At 37.2% G+C, this 17,022-nt stretch overlaps 2 protein-coding genes and 1 long non-coding RNA gene across 6 annotated transcripts in view; 1 reads left to right on the top strand and 2 right to left on the bottom strand.

Annotated features, from left to right (window-relative positions):
* Positions 1-1,072: 1,072 nt before the first annotated feature.
* Positions 1,073-14,598, bottom strand: unc45b (unc-45 myosin chaperone B). 2 transcript variants are annotated; one of them, XM_055168694.2, is made up of 20 exons: positions 14,442-14,598; positions 12,328-12,498; positions 12,207-12,243; positions 11,373-11,548; positions 10,698-10,787; positions 10,416-10,583; positions 7,251-7,416; positions 6,935-7,105; positions 6,670-6,841; positions 6,283-6,583; positions 6,083-6,177; positions 4,523-4,664; positions 3,897-4,037; positions 3,602-3,729; positions 3,090-3,156; positions 2,412-2,525; positions 2,203-2,318; positions 2,001-2,118; positions 1,748-1,903; positions 1,073-1,582 (listed from the first exon to the last, which is right to left on the bottom strand). In XM_055168694.2, the coding sequence occupies exons 2-20, from the start codon at positions 12,496-12,498 to the stop codon at positions 1,319-1,321; spliced, it is 2,793 nt and encodes a 930-aa protein (XP_055024669.2). In that variant the 5' UTR covers positions 14,442-14,598; the 3' UTR covers positions 1,073-1,318. The 2 variants fall into 2 exon arrangements, with proteins under 2 accessions (XP_055024669.2, XP_055024670.2); XM_055168695.2 differs by lacking the exon at positions 14,442-14,598 and adding an exon at positions 13,091-13,213.
* On the top strand, positions 12,725-16,739 carry LOC129414634 (uncharacterized). The gene is made up of 4 exons (XR_008634476.2): positions 12,725-13,013; positions 14,832-15,019; positions 16,370-16,449; positions 16,652-16,739. It is a non-coding gene; the product is annotated as an uncharacterized lncRNA (long non-coding RNA).
* pip5k1bb (phosphatidylinositol-4-phosphate 5-kinase, type I, beta b) overlaps positions 15,766-17,022 on the bottom strand; it is a 72,567-nt gene continuing 71,310 nt past the window's right edge. For all 3 annotated transcript variants that reach the window (XM_073868086.1, XM_073868088.1, XM_073868087.1), the window contains one exon: positions 15,766-16,739. In XM_073868086.1, coding sequence (XP_073724187.1) covers positions 16,737-16,739 — 3 coding nt within the window. In that variant the 3' untranslated portion in view covers positions 15,766-16,736. The remainder of the gene's footprint in view (positions 16,740-17,022) is intronic.

Here is a 17,022-nt window from a genome sequence, read left to right as displayed (position 1 = left end):
TGCCAGGTGGGCCCCAGTTTTATGACATTTTATTAAAAACATTAATTTATCATGAATTTTGGGTAATTAAACCTAAAAAAAAATAAGGCTACTAACCAACAGCACTACTTTGTATAATTTAATATTTTTGTTTAATTAAAATGTTAAATTTTGGAACAGTTTTTGGTCATAAATTTTCTTTGGGGGGGGCCGCGATGGAATGCACCGTACACAAGGGGTGCTGCACGCAAAAAAAGTTTGAGAACCACTGGTCTAGACCATGATTCTCAAACTGGGGCCCGTGGCCCCCTGGGTGACCCTGAGATGGGGCCAGGGGGGCCCCAGTTAAATGACATTTTTTAAAATACATTAATTTATCCTAAAGAAAATTGAACCTCAGAAAAATAAACCAACAACACCACATTGTATAATTTAATATGTTTTGTCTAATTAAAAGTTTAATTTTTGGAATGTTTTATGTCATACAATTTTTTTTTTGGGTGGCCATAAATGGATGCACCGTACACAGGGAGGGGGGGGGGTCAGGTCGGAAAAATTTGAGAACCACTGCACTAGACTGTACCAATAAATAATGCTAACACTACTAAAAGGATGTATTTGTTAAATTGTTAATTAGTAGGTAGGGGATTTACAGTTAAGACCCATAGATTGGTAATGATAAATGAAGACCATAAGTTTGAGATGCAGTTAATAAAAGAAAAAATTACTGCATCTCAAATTTTTGCAGATTATTTAGCAAAAGTCAGCTTTGAAACTGCAATCAGCTAGTTCATAGGCTGCTCTGCTCACATATACAATACAGCGATAATAAGATCTATAAAACTGCAAAATACAATATAGAGACCAGTAAAACTACCGGTTGTGGCCGGTGACTTCACTCAAAATTCAAAATATACATTCAAAATATGTGTTCTGAGTGCCATGTGTGTTGCTCATCATTTCAAAATATGTGTTTGTTATGTCATGGTAACCATGTGCATCATGCATCTAGTCAAAATACGTGCCTGCCGCACACGCATCGAAAGGGATTAATAATAAATAGTATTCATGATGAGACTAAAAAATCCAGACATTTTCTCCAAAAAAAGCATTTTTATCCAACAATCAAACTTTAACAAGTGCAAATACATGAAATATGAAATGATCATGTTAAATAAATACCAAACATACAAACAGCCACACAAACAGATACTAAATAAAATACTTTGCTAATCATTAGAAATAAAAAAATTATAAATGGTTTGCACTCTCACTTTCCTAGAAAGCAGACCATTCTTTATACTTCCAATGACACGTTCAATTGATTATTGATTCAGATTTAATTCGAAAAAGGTTTTATAAGTCCACTATCCATGGCCCTAGACAGGCAGAGACGGGCCGCATTTATAGCATCCTGTTTCTTAGGGTTGTCCTCTAGCTTTGCGACGTATGTCATGATTTCCAGCAATTCGCTTCCGATCAATTTCTTGGCCAACTCCTCATCCGCATCCAGCATGTTATACACGGTCACAAAACCTCTGTGCTGAATTTGAACGTTGTCATGAAGACACAGTCTCTGTATGATTTCGAGCCACTGCTCAGTCTGTGGATGACAGAGAAAACAATAGCACCATTGAATCAATGAATCATTTATTTGTGTTCTGAGACACGTCATTGTATGGTATGACAAAACACATCTTAAACAGCTTAAACTGGTTAAGGCTTGTCTTTTGACACACGGACGTGTTGGCTATTTAATAATACGTACCACTTTAGTCAACTTAACAGCAAGTTTCTTCTGTGCAGCAGTGAGCATAGCCAGCGCACCGGCTGCCGCCCTCTGTAGCACCTCATCATCCTCACCGCAGAGCAAGACAAGCAGTTTCAGTTTATCATTACCATCTTCCAGATATCTGTCTTGAACCTATCCAAATAAATGAATCGTATCAGAATATCAGAGCATGCAGCAATAAAAATGTCTTTTGAAAAGCAATGTGCAGTGCAGTGTTACAATTGCATACCTCTTTACAGGAAACCAGGTTGCACATGCATTCTGTTGCAGCTTGTCTGATCTGTTCGTGTTCTTCAAACATGTAGTTCTCAATCTCAGGAAGGGCTTTTTCTTTAAGGATTTTCACTCTGTGCAGAAAGGTATATCCATATTTGCAAAAAAACGTGCCAAAATTGTGCAATCTCTTTAATGTTGTTGCTTTGCACACTCACCGAAGTTTGTCATTTAAAGCTGCAAGATTTGTTAGACCCAGTAGCGCTTCAAAGTTTTCCATACCGTCTCGTTCTGTGTTTAGCAAGGAAACCAATGGTCGCACAACTTCATACACCTGTTATGAAATGGAGAGACATTGAGAGCCATGGAAAATTTTTGGCTTTGCATTTATAAAAGGCTTTAACAGTTGTAAAGATCGTCATCTTACCCTCTCACCAGGGAAAGCAATTTCAGGGTTGGAGACTGCAGCGATCTTCGCCAAAGCATGGCTAGCCTTTATTTTCCCTTTTTCTGAACCCTCCAGGGCCAATGGGATCAAAGCCTGTTGCACATAGCAGTGAATAGTTTTAGTTTTACCAAACTATCTACACCAGGGGCTACCACAATGGATAAAACAATCTGGAGGTCTACCTTTTGATATTTATCTACTCAAATGTTTTTGTTTTACTTATTGATTCTACTTAATATGTTTTATCATTGTTTAAAAGGTTAACATACACTCAAAAATAAAGGTACAAAAGCTGTCACTGGGGCAGTACCCTTTGAAAAAGGTCCTAATATGTACCACTTAGGTAAAAATATGTATCTTTGAACTACCAATATGTACCTTTGAAGTACTAATATGCAGTCTTTGGGTACAAAAGTGTACCTTTTTGAAAGGGTACTGTCCCAGTGACAACTTGTGTACCCTTATTTCTGGGAGTGTACATAAAAAGCCAAGCTAATATAAAAAATATGCAATGAATTAATATTACAATTGAGACTATCAGTAGAATGTACTTTGGCGGGCACCTCACAGACTCTGTGTGGGCAACCTGGTGCCCATGGGCACCATGTTGGAGACCACTGATCTACACAATTTGCCTTTAGATGTGCGATCCCTTACCTTTCCTCCACCTTGAGCTACGATTATGCCACGATCTTTAGTATCCTCTGCCAATGCAAGGAAAACTCTATGTGAGCAAAAGAAAAGAAAACGGAATAATTGGAGATTTGCGCAGAATAATACAGTCTAAAAATATTGGGTTGTTTTTAACCCAGGGCAGGGTAACTATTGGACAGAACACATTTCTGGGTTAAAATGACCCAAATAATGGGTTGTTTTTACCCAACTGCTGGGTTTTTGTTAATCAACCATGTGTTGAAACAAGTTTTTTTTGTTTTTATAATCAGAGAAAAAATATAGAATGAAAAGGGTTTTTTTTTGCCCATTTTGTTTGTTTGAAAGCAGAGAGTCTGTTATTTCATTTGATATATTTTATGTTTATATTTTTTAGAAGAAAATTTTCCTGTAAGGCATTTTGTGAAACTTTTGTGAAAAATCACAAAAAATGCTGGTGGGCAACTTTTCAAAAAATGACTGGCAAGGAATGAGTTAACCTTAGTCTAGTCTCTTACCGTGAAAGCATCTCTTTAGTCTGATCGGTGAGAATTGAATTATCTGCTTTCACCATGACTGTGAGAGCTGATGTGACTCCAGCTTTCAATAGCCTCTTTACTCGCCTTTGAATGAAATCCTTCTTATCCTTAAGCACAAAAGAAATACTTCAAAACTAAATCTACCCATAAAACACAAACTTACAGAGACAGAACTGTTGGAGTAAAGTGCTTTGCTCAATAATAAAATAATGATAGCTCATGGCACATGGACATAAGGGATATGAGCGTAGAAAATCCTGTAAGTCATCATTACCTTAGGGTGCTGCTCAGGTACGTGTTGTTTGGAGAACTTGGCCAGCTGCACCATTTCAGGGATAATCTCTTTCTTTTCATAACTGTTTGTGCAGTTGACAAGGGTGCAGGCTACAGCATACAGGATAGTCTTATCATTTGACTACAAGATGAAAGAAGTCACAATAAGATACCTAATTTAAGCATTTGACAGACACATTTAGTGTATATTTGTGATCAGTCTGTGTGGTTCCTTTGATCTTTGTGTTATTAATACAATGAGCTACACGAATGGCTTTCATATGTGAACCTTAAAGGAACAGTATGTAAGAAATGTATATTAATTAATCATAAAATGGCCCTGATATGTCACTAGACATTAAGAAATCATTTTCATTTCAAATACTTATATCACTCACAACAGTGGTTCGGCCAGGATATTGTCATTTAAAAAGTGGAGTTGCAGCCCTCAACTGATGTTTATGTTGTCATGTTGTGTATTGGCCACCAGTTGTGTGATTGCAGTACCAATTTTAGCCACAAGTTTTGTGATTGCAGTACCAGTTTTGGCCACAATCCTACATACTGTTCCTTTAATCTGTATGTAATTTAAGTTATATACTGGAAAAGGTAATAATCTACACATACCTTGGCGAGGTCAAACATAGCCCTCATGGCTGGTTCATCCTCAACAAAGTCATCCTTAACGTCTGCATCATTGGTAAGATAGGCCAAACCCTCAACGGCCCATTTCCTAGTGCGCACATCAAGTGAAGGGTTGCATAGCCACCTGTAAAATACCGAATCACATTAACATTTATTCATTTAGTGTGAGAGATTTAACACTTTGCCTTAAGAGTCAATAATTAACATACAGTAGTATGGAAAGCTAAGGTTAAGAACACTTAAGTAGGAATAGTTATCAAGGTAAGGGTGTTTTGTTTTTTATTTAAATACATTGTTAACATGTTTAAGGCACAATATGTAAAACTGTGGATTACACCATTGACAAGCGACCCTATAAAGAGGGGCGGAGCATTTTTTTTAGAACGGCAAGTTCCCTGATTTCAAACATTGTTGAAAATATTTGGGATAAACAAGTAGGCTACACGTGTAAAACACAGTCCTAGTAGTTTATTTGATAGTATAATGCAAAAATCGAATATATTCTGCCTTTAAGCAAAAGTAGGTTAAAGGAAGGAAATTTTAGCTTGTTAAACGTTATGAACGCTTTTAATTGTGAAAGTTGCCGCATGTTTAACTAATTCCACGCCAGCCATGTTTTGAATACTTTCCTGCCAGCATTTTTTTGTGATTTTTCACAAAATGCCTTCCAGAAAATTTTTCTTCTTAAAATATATAAACATACAAATATATAAAATGAAAGAAAAGACCCTCTGCTTTCAAACAATCAATAAACAAACAAACAAACAAAACGGGAAAAAAGTCTATATTTTTTCTCTGATTATAAACCCATATTTGGTTTTTTTTCTTTAAAAATAATTTTTTTTTGCAAAAAGCTGAAATAATTGCATTTCTGTGACAGAATTTTGTTAGAGATCAGATTCAGAATGATTATCAAGACATACACAGAGTTAAAAAAATTAGTATATAACATTTTGGCTTTAGTTTTGTCATAAATTGAGTAAGTGCCATCTAGTTGATAATCAGATTAACATAAAAATTCATCAGGAACACGTTTTTTAATGCAAATGTTTTTTCTTAATTGACGAGATAACTCGTCATTGGCGAGGAAAGAGTTAAATAGTATGTTTAACTTTTTGTAAATTTGATGACCCCTTTATGATGTGTCCACTAAAAGCCCTACTGAAAAGAGCTTAGGCTGGTTTTAGCTGGTTGAGCAGGCTTGTTTCAGAAGGGTTTTGGCAACTTTTTTTAGCTGGTCATGATGATTTTACCTGGTCAGGCTGGGAGACCGGCTGACTCACCAACTTGACCAGGCTGGAAGACCAATTTAACCAGGCTGGGGGACCAGCTACAGTTCTTTGATCTTAAACCAGCTAAGACCAGCCAATCAGCTTAGCCAAGCTTCCAGCCTTGTCAAGCTGGTTTAAGCTGGCTTCCAGTGTCCAAACCCCTCTAAAACCTGCCTGCTACTCCAGCTAAAACCAATCTGGGAGACCAGCTAAAACCAGCTTATGATGGTTTTAGTTGGTCTTTCAGTAGGGAGAAGATTAGCATTCTTACTTTCTGCATTGTTTGGCCAGTTTCTCTGTTGAACCTTCTGCAAACTGTCTCATGCTGTAATCATCTCCACCAGCAGAACCCAGCTTACAAAGACCCTGTCAAAAGAGATGAAATACATCCTTACCAACCATACTATCCAAACTCACAACTGCTAACAAACGGCACAAAGCAGTCACAATCAACAAAGCGTGTCTCCTCACCACAAGGGCTCTGATCTTGATCTTCTCATTTTTGGTTTTCTTATACATTTCCTTCAGCAGAGCCACACCATTGCTGATGAAGAAGGAGGCTTTGCTTGTTTTGGTGGAAGCGTGAATCAGGGCCTCCACCGCTACCAGCTGGTCCACTTCGCGCTCGGAGCCGCAAAGGGCCACCATCATCTCCATCACACCCTGGCGGCCAGCTAAAGCATTGCCCACATCGAAAGGCCCCTGCAGAAGGCCTGACAGAGTGTTTATGGCATGGATGTTTTTGTCCATATCATCGGGGTCAAACTTGCTCCTGTTGACGACAACATGCAGCCACATTACTTACAGAATCGATTTTGTTATGGATTTTGAAGTGCGTTGCTGTCGACGTAAACTCACTTGATGTATTCGTCACAGATATCTCTAAAGTTGTCTCTCTCTGGGTCACACCGTAGGTCATCGTAGATCTTGTTGAGGAGCACGCTGGCGATCAGCTGCGTGTTTTCAGTCAATGGTAGCTGGTCGGGAAGATCTGGAACCTGACCGCAGACCTTCAGAATCTTCTTCAGACCTGGTTTTCACATAAAATCATAAGTTAAAAATATAAACAAACAAATATATAAGGCATATTTATGTGGCTTATTCGTACTGCTGAATGACCTACCGTGGTCAATGGTGAAAAGAGACTTTGAGTTGTCTGTGTTTTTCTTATCTTGCCTTGGCACATTCCTGGTTAAGAGGTTCAAAGCTTGGTCTCGGCCATGTCCCGATACCTTTTTGCTTACGATCATTTCCAACAAAGCAAGCAGGATGTCCTTCAAGTCTTTAGCAGAGTCTGACAACCATCAGAAAGGAAAAATAAGGTTTTTTTGGCACGTACACAGTGATATGGGGAACATGGCTATTTTGAAATGGCTCTTTTTAGTTTACACCTCTTATAACCACAAATCTTTCTGTAATGATGACATTATCTCTCTTACCAAGGACGATGGCTTCTTCTTTGCCGTAAGTTCTCTTATCCGCTCCAGACAGTGAGTCATAGACGCATTGAAACAGGTTCGCAGTGGCCAATGCAATCTCTTCATTGTCCACAGCCATAATGCTGCACAGTTTGGATATTCCCACCATGTGGATGATAGCGGTTGCCTTCAGAATCACAGAAACACAAATACTTACAAATCAAATGACAACAGATATGATTACTCTTTAATGACCTTACATTCCTAACATTTTTGTTGTAGTTTAAAATATAGTTGAAATTATATTTCAGTTTTCTCTGTCTATCCACCTTATTTTTGAATGCGGAAGTAAGTGATGTGACGTATTTCCCTTATTGTGCGAGACTTTCGTTTCAATAGCATATATTATAAGTTATTTGAACAAACCATAATAAACATATAAACCAATTACATTTATTTAGTATTTGTTTCGTTTTATGCTAAACATGAACTACACTGCAAAAAATGATTTTCAAGAAAAAAAGTATTTTTGTCTTGTTTTCAATATCCAAAAACTCTTAAACCAAGATGCCTTTTCCCGATGAGCACAACGACCCCAGAAAACAAGTCCAGGTCCCAGACCAAAAATATTAAATTTTAGTGATTTTGTGCATAAAACAAGCAAAAAAATCTGCCAATGGGGTAAGCAAAAAATCTTGAACATTTTTCTTAAACACTAAATTCAATAAATATTCAAGAAAAATGTGCTTACCCCATTGGCAGATTTTTTGCTTGTTTTATGCAACAAAAAAAAATTGGTCTAAAAACTAAACTTATTTTCTTGGGTCGCTTTGCTCATCAAGAAAAAGCATCTTAATTTAAGAATTTTTTAGATATTTTTACTGAAAACAAGACAAAAATACTAAGAATTGTTTTCTTGAAAATAATTTTTTTGCAGTGTAATAAGCAGTTTTAGTCTGAACTGTAAGTGCATTTTTATAATAATATATAATAGTAGAATAATAACCAAATAAACCAGCTGAATCAGCATAATATTAGTTGTTTTTAAACAATTACTGTATTTATTTTTTACTGGCAGTGTCTATGAAAAGTTTTGCTGGATGGATGCGTGTATACAGATCATGGGTGCATGTGAGCCACAACCACATTCAGCTCTGGTGCGTAGATTGTGGTCAAAACAATTGTTTTTTAGAGATTTACTGCGTTTTACCAGATATTATGGCAACCATTTACGCAGAGCCGATCTTGGCCTTCTGGGGGCCCTAAGCAACTTTTTGAGGGGGCCCTGTCATAGCATTATCATCTGCTTAAATGTAGCTATAAACAAAATGTTAAATTAAACACGAATTATCTTATCTTATTCTTATCTTTGCACCGTCTGGTGCTTGAGGCGACTACAAGGGAACACCATTTTATTCTGTCGGTTGATGTTGCGGGAGCAGTCTGCAGGGTGAGCCCTCTGAACTTGAGTTCTCACTCCACGGTTCGACGCCAGGTCTCTTTGGGTCGGCCCCGTTTCCTTTTTCCCTGTGGAGTCCATCTTAGTGCCACCCTTAGTGGGCATTCTGAAGACATGGCCAAGCCATCTCCATCGACGTGTAGCTATGGTTTCAGCGATGGTGTTTGTGCCAGATCTGTGCCGTAGTTCCTCATTTGAGATAATGTTAGGCCAGAAGATCCTCATGATTCGTCGCAGGCACTTGGTTTGGAAAACTTCAAGCTTGCGTTCGATGGTAACAGTGGTCTTCCATTACTCTGCCCCGTACAAAAGGACGCTTAACACGTTGCGTATCATCTTATAGCTGTACATTTTTTGCAACATGTACATTACTGCCACACTCATCAGAATACCTAATTATAACATTGACACATGTTTTCTGAAAAGCCCTTAATCTGTTACATTACTTAGAAAACAAGGTCTACTGCCAAATATATTATTTTTTTAAGAGCTGTAGATTATCAGGGAAATTAAAATTATGAATAAAATAAAACCAAAATAGCTGTCAGATAAACTATAACAAATAACTCAACAGATTTTCCAATTTGTTTAAAAACTAAGGCATGATCAGACCCCACAGATAAGCACACAAAATACATCAATCTTTTAGTCGCATGTTGATAGGCGCATCAAACGCATGCGGAGCTGCATAGATGGACTAACAACTGTATTAAAGTATCGTGAGATCAGACTGCTTGTTATAATTTCGAATGGCTCACGCGGCACAATGATGTCACTCGTCAGCTGGTCTGTGCAGCGCTGCATGAAGTTAAGAATAAGGGGGCCCCCTAGTGGTGCGGGGCCCTATGCAGCTCGCGTAGTCTGCTTATAGGGCGGATCGGCTCTGCATTTACGTCAAAAATAAGGTGGATGGAGTTTGCCAGATTTCATTTCCACCGGAAGTGGTAAATAACTGTATGTGTGTGTTTTATCTGCCAATGCCGATTATAGTCTGATACATCTCTTATAGATTTAAGACTAAGTTAACAAAAAGAGAGTACACTGTCAGAAAAAATGGTCAGAAAAGTACCCCTTTGGACCTAAAGAGTTCATATTAGTACCTTACTGGTACCAAATACATATCTGTACCTGAATAGTATATACTAATATAAGTACATGCTATTAGGACAATTTAAAGGGCACTGCGCCAGTGATAGTTTGGGACCATTTTTTTCTGACAGTGTAAATGAATGCCCTAATGCACTTTTGATGTGTTAAAGGCATAGTTCACCTTAAAATGCAAATTCTGTCATCATTAACTCATCCTCATGTTGTTTTAAACCTGTATGAATTTCTTTTTTCTAATAAACACAAGATATTTTGAGAAGTGATGGTAAACACACAGCAGATATTGACCATTGACTTCCATAGTAGAAAAAAAAAATATTTTGGAAGTATTGTGATAAATAATGGTATGGACACAGTTGATGGTACCCATTAAATTCCATCATATTTTTTTCCTACTATGGAAGTCAATGGTCACTATCTGCAGTGTGTTTACCATCATTTCTCAAAATATCTTATTTTGTGTTCATCAGAAAAAATAAATTCATACAGGTTTACAACAACATGAGGATGAGTAAATGAAGACAGAATTTGCACTTTAAGGTGAACTATCCCTTTAAGCAAAAATACATTTTTTTTGTGGTGTAACAGCATGATGTCATTAGTCTACCCCGGTTCCTTACTCTTGCTCTATGGCCTGTGCACATTCCAGACAGTGTCCGGATACCAGCCAGAATCATCTCGGGTTTTGCGGTGTCGATCAGCTGCATGAGAAGAGGAATCCCATTGTTCTGGAATATTCTCTCCGCGCCTGCGTCTTCTCTAGCCAGAACAATCAGATTGTTTGCAGCCTAGTGAAAGAAACCATGTTTAGTTTAACTTTGATACACTGAATCAATTTTACTGAAAAATTAACAAGATTGTGGGACATGCAATGCAAAAGGGGTCGATGAAATAGTTCAAACCTTTTCTCTTTTTTCCTTATCTGACTCATCTGAAAAGAGGATGTCAAACATGTTTTGCACTCTGGAGTCTGTTGAGAAACTTGTTTTCAGCTGTGGGAAGACACAATTGTTTAGACATTAACAAGACACGGTTATGCATTAAAGGTGTACATTTTTAATTATCAGTATGAGTGCTCACTAAAGGAAAACACCACAGTTTTTCAATATTTTACTATGTTCTTACCTCAACTTAGATGAATTAATACATACCTATTTTTTTCAATGTATGCACTTTTAATCTTTGTACAGCGCTTTATGAATATGTTAGCATTTAGCCTAGCCCCATTCATTCCTTTGGCTCCAAACAAAAGTTTTATTTTGTGCCACCATACTTACTCATGTAACAGTCTTTAAATAGGGAAAACATGGAAGTGTTTGGTGGCTTCTAAATTCATTGCTGTTTGGATCCTAAGGAATGAATGAGGCTAGGCTAAATGCTAACATATTCACGAGGCGCTGTACAAAGATTAAAAGTGCACGCATTGAATAAAGATAGGTAAGTATTAATTAATCTAAGTTGAGGTAAGAACAAACTGTGGTGTTTTCCTTTAACACAATGCTCGACCAGTTGAGCTACAGGAACATTTGTACAAAAGTTCAATGAAATCAAAACCATCTCAAGCAAAGAATCCTCACCTTCTGCTGAATCTCAGCTCCAAGCCTTCTGAGGGTCTCCAGGAAGGTCTTATTTTTAGGCTCTATGGTTGCACATCTCTGTACATCCTTGAAGGCCATGTCCAGTTTGCCAAGCTTTTCAAGTGCTTGACATCTTCTGTACAGAGCTTTAACATCGGCTGCATCCACATCGATCGCTGGAGTTAATAAAAACATCAGAATCTTTTAATAGATCTTGAAACTTGAATGAAATTGAAAATATAATATTTTAAAGGGGACATTTCACAAGACTTTTTAAAGATGTAAAATAAATCGGTGGTAGGTATGTGAAGTTTTAGCTCAAAACACCTTATGGATAATTTATTATAGCATGTTAAAATTGCCACTTTGTAGCTGTAAGGAACAATGTGCTGTTTTTGGGCGTGTCCTTTCACATTCAAATGAGCTGATTAATGCAAACACTAATTTCCATAATGGTGGTTTGTTGAAGTTGACACTCAATTGTGCTATTATTTTTTCTCTTTCTCTCTGCACTAAATGGCAGTGCCGTGGTTGGACAGTTGCAGATTAAGGGGCGGAATTATTATAATAAGATCTCCTTCTGACATCACAAGGGGAGCCAAATTTCAATTACCTATTTTTTACATGCTTGCAGAGAATGGTTTACCAAAACTAAGTTAGTAGGTTGATCTTTTTAATATTTTGTAGGTTGATAGAAGCACTGGGGACCCACTTATAGCACTTACACACAAAAAGTATTTTTCATGATATGTCCCCTTTAAGTCATCAATAAACTTTCTAAGCATTTAAAGTGAGATGAAGTTACTATATAAGTTACTAAATAACAAATTATACCTTTAGTAGCATCTGATACCGCATAGTTATAGTTTTCCTGGAAAACAGTAGATCAATATTAAATGTATTGTGTTGTAAGATTAAATAAATTGTATGTACAGTATTGTAAGAAGATTTTTACCTTTTTCAGGTAACAAGCAGATCTGTTCCTGTAGATGACAGCCAGTGCTTTCTTGTCTTTGCCAAACTTTATGGCTTTAGTGTAGCATTCAATGGCTTTGTCGATGTCTCCTGCCTGGAAGTGTTTGTTACCCTCTTCCTTCAACTGGACCGGATCTCCCATTTCTCCCATCTTAAAGAAAATGTAATACATATCTTATTACTTATGTACTTATTGCGATATTAAAATGTACAGATTGTTTACATCTCTCAGTAGTTAAATAATATAAAACTGGTCATTTTTAAAAACATGTTTAATGGCAACATCTAGAGACCTTAAACATTGTGACGTTTTTGTGGGTGGAGTTTAGGTGAGGCTGCAGCCTGCAGACCGCTTCACGCTGGCTAGTTACATTTTGTTAGTTCGGTTTTTTTTACATTGACTGGACAAAATCCGACTTTATCTGCCTTTATTTAAAGGGAAATATTGTCCAGGACCACGAATGCTTTTTGAAAAAGTTAACTTTAATGGGCGGAACCAGATTGGACGACTCGCACACGCTCACTTAATGGCTGGACAATGTGACAGGATTATCATCAATTGAGTGGACATCTACCCCATAATAAGAAATTGAGGGAGTATAAATCATTAGATGCCTATAAGCTATAAATATGTCCTGGACACGTACATGAAACGTGGCTGCAAACGTGAGCATTTGTTTTTACTGATGATGGTCGTTTCTGTCCAGTTCACTCGTTTACCACAGCTGTCGTCGTTTTTTTACCTGCCAGTGGCAGCGTGCGATAAAGTGTAAAACTTTGATGTCTGCCCGTTGCCTTTTTCAATCTTTATCGACATTAAAAACAAAAGACGAGTAGAAAACATTAACAACAGACAAATAAAAACCGTACAATCCAGTTTCCGCCTTGTTTTCGCGTCAGCTAGCGCCGTGACGTAATCGTGACGTATACATTTAAAGGGTTTAATATGCATAATGGAACACGACTAATATTTGTATTACACATGTTATTAACGACTAAGTTACATTACACTCTTGAAAATAAAGGTGCTTAAAAGTTTGTTCACAGTGATGCCATTGAAGAATTGTTGGCTTCTCAAATACTTGCTTTTAAAGGTTCTTCAGATGTTAAATGTTCTTTATGAAACCATTCAGTCGAAAATGGTTCTTCTATGACATAGTGAAGCACCTTTATTTTTAAGAGAGTACTGAAAGTCGTTTTTAAATCTTATAAAAAGTAGACCCTTACGTTACAATTGCATGTTAGTTTTTACTAGTGCAGGAAAGCCAATTTTCATTCAGCATTTAGCCATAGACTTTACAATAATGTTAAATTCTGTAACTCATTCATAAAAAAGTGTATTATAAATTTGTAACCGTGCAACTTTTTAATCTATTTGAATTCAAGATATCAAAACAAGACATTTCCACACTTACCATTCAGGTTAAGCCACCTTAAAAAAAAAATCTCAAGCAAATGGTCAAGCACATGTTATCAGTAACCTCAAATATCGGACCCTCACACCTTATTTGGGCAACAGTGTGGCCCACTGAGACGTTCTGCCTCCACAATACTAAACAGAATAGATAAGAGTACCTACACATGCAGTCAAACCAAAATTTATTCAGACACTTTCTCACATTATCACAGTTTATTCGCTATAGTTTTAGATAAAATATTAGTTGAACTATTTGATATGTCACTGGTTTTGCCCATCCTTCTGTTAAACAAATTAATAACAGTAGGTTGAATAGCTGTCAGCTGTTAAAGGTAAGTATACAATTAGATAATAATACCAATTTAGGTTAACCATATACCAAGCAATGCTTAATTTAGTTTAGTATGTGGTGTAAAAAGGTAACTTAAAGCAAAACATGCTCAGGTCAAAGTGTCTGAATAATTTTAAGTCCAACAATTTCTTTATCAATTTATCTGGTGGTAGCCCACTGTACATAGTTTACTTTATTTTGCTATCCTTCTGCGTGCACTAGAAAAAATATAAAAAAATTATATCTGAATAATTTTTGGTTTGACTGTGTATTTCTCTATTCTTTCCTGTACAACGATACACATAAAAATCCAAGCAATCCAAAGCAGGTGAATAAAGTTACATACCTTCACTAAAGTCAAATCTTGATCTTCGTTTCAAAGAAATCTCCCTTTTGTTTAACAGGTTAGTTTGCGCTTCCAGAAGTTTAGTTTTATCAGTAGTAACAGCCCCCTAAGAGTCATATATATATCTTTTGCACGTGGGGGACATACCAGTATAATGGGTCAAACCATTTTTTGTAAGGGGATGGCACAGTCTTCATTCACCCCACCTGGGCATAAACAAATACATAATGCATCTTACAAATGGTAACATAGATGATATCTTCCAGGCATTGTATTATGCTATGTTGCGCTATTTGATTATTACTGTGATTGGAATGTATTTATAAAACGCAGTGAGTCGGGCTTCCCTTATATCTGTGAAATGGACTGTCTGTGATGTGGTCTATTTAGGGAGCGAGTGTGACAGCTGAGAAAATCTGGTGGCAAATGTCCACAATCACCCAATGGGAGGAGGTCGGTTTTAACAGCTGGTGTAGTGGAGGTCCACCTGGTAGTTTCTAGAAGCTCTCGAAATCTGAAGAAAACTGGGGGAAGGCGTTCAACAAAACATCCTGCAGCCTTTTGGCTCTACCCTGTTGGTGAGTCTCACCTTTGTAATACGCATTTATTAGGCCTATATAGGGCATATGACATTTTAAAAGAAATGAATCACAAATGAAATGTGATTTATCTTTCGGTCTCATTCTAGAGTAACACGAATGTTGATTCATACCAAAATGCTTTTTTGCATAGTTGTGTTTGACACATGAAAACGTCTCGGGTTACGTATGTAACTGTTGTTCCCTGAGAACGTAAAGAGACGCTGCGTCTCCCCTGCCATACTTTCTGCATCCCTGTAATGCCATCTTTGGCAATATTTCAGATAGCGATACACTTTCTGGCCCTTGCGTCACCCTGTCATTGTGGTGAAGCCTCATCATTGGTTGAATTTGATATACACATTCAGACGCACTTACCCCTGGAGGCGTCCCCAAAGTGTCACCACAGTGACGCAGCGTGAGTTCCCTCGAAAGGGAGTTGTAACAATGTATCTTAAAAGGTAACACGATACCTTGCTCTCACTTAAAATGTGTCCCCACATTTAGGCCTTGAAATTAAGGGTATTGCACCTGAAAAGTCCTTAAAAGGTCCTTGAATTTGAAGTTAACTAAGGTGTGGAAACCCTGTCTGTCGCTGGGTGGTACCTTAAAGCTTTACAGGTATGATACAATTATGTTGTACCTTTTTGGGTACGTTACGGTACCTTAAGGACCTATTGTGTACCTTTAAGAACCACAATGTCAGCAACACTAATACTAACATAGGAAATTCAGTCTAACACATGTTAATTTATAATAGATTTAATAAATTATGGCCTCAAAACAAACAAACAAAGGTGCAATAATATTTAAAATACATTTAAAATCAAATCACATTAGCGTTTAACATCAAGCAATCTTTTGGACCTCTAGGAAGAAGAGCTCCTGAGAGACGCTCGTGTGAAACTCTCCTAAAGATCATCTGCGTTTTAGCACAAAACATTCTGGCATATCAAAATTGTTGGCATGTAAATTGGTAAAACACTCGGCTGTAAATTCATTGTTGATGTACCAACATAAGTGAAGTTGTACAGTGTAAGATACACAACATTTACAGTACATAGCATGTCTGTGCTCATTAACGTTTGAGGATTTAAGTCACACATCGATTTCCTCCTTTAAATTTCCTTGGAATTAAAATGTAAAGATTATAACCCCAGTAAGGAGAACTACGACAGCACTTGTGTAATGTTTGAAAATTGCACATTTAAAAATATACAAACAGGTTCGATTCACCAAGCATTGCATGTAGGCCTCTAAAAACTAGATCTATAAGAGGTATAATGTATAGCTCTTTATAAACCATCTTGCATATCAAATAAATGTATTTATTGCATCTCTTAAATAAAGAGCGATGACGTCACACCGTCACGTCTGATCCCAGAGCTGCCAGTTTTGACGTAAGATCTGTTTGCCGCTGAGAAGCAAAGGTAGACTACAAAGCACAATAAGCATTTGGTTGATGGCATAATTCTTGGCACTACGGCCTGATGCACGTTGCATGCACGTCTGCCGAGGAGTCCAATGAGTTCTTCGGCATTGCGATCCGATGCACAGTACAGATACGCATGATTGCACTTGATTGCTGTGTCATTGGTGAATGTCTGTGCACTTTTTGTTTTCGTTTGGCAGCAGGGGGCGCTGTCGGCACATGAAGATCCAGAGGACTACAGAAGCAGGTGATGAGGAGAGATGATGAAGAATCTCATGTTGCTTTTCACTGAAACAACAAATTTAAACAAGATAAACATGTTAATAGATAGTTGACCCAAAAGTAAAGTCATGAATTTTGACACGAATAAAAACAAGTGAGCTAGTTTATTCAGTTTTGTACCTTCACTTTCAGATAGAAGGTACAAGGGTTGTCACTGTACTGCAAAAAAATGATTTTTAAGAAAAAAAATTCTTAGCATTTTTGTCTTGTTTTCAGTAAAAATATCTAAAAATTCTTAAATTAAGATGCTTTTTCTCAATGAGCAAAATGACCCAAGAAAATAAGTCTA

Source organism: Misgurnus anguillicaudatus, chromosome 5 (genome assembly GCF_027580225.2).
Source record: "Misgurnus anguillicaudatus chromosome 5, ASM2758022v2, whole genome shotgun sequence".
NCBI classification, from domain to species: Eukaryota; Metazoa; Chordata; class Actinopteri; order Cypriniformes; family Cobitidae; genus Misgurnus; species Misgurnus anguillicaudatus.
Note: the sequence above shows the minus strand (reverse complement) of the source record. Positions and strands in the feature narration are given on the sequence as shown.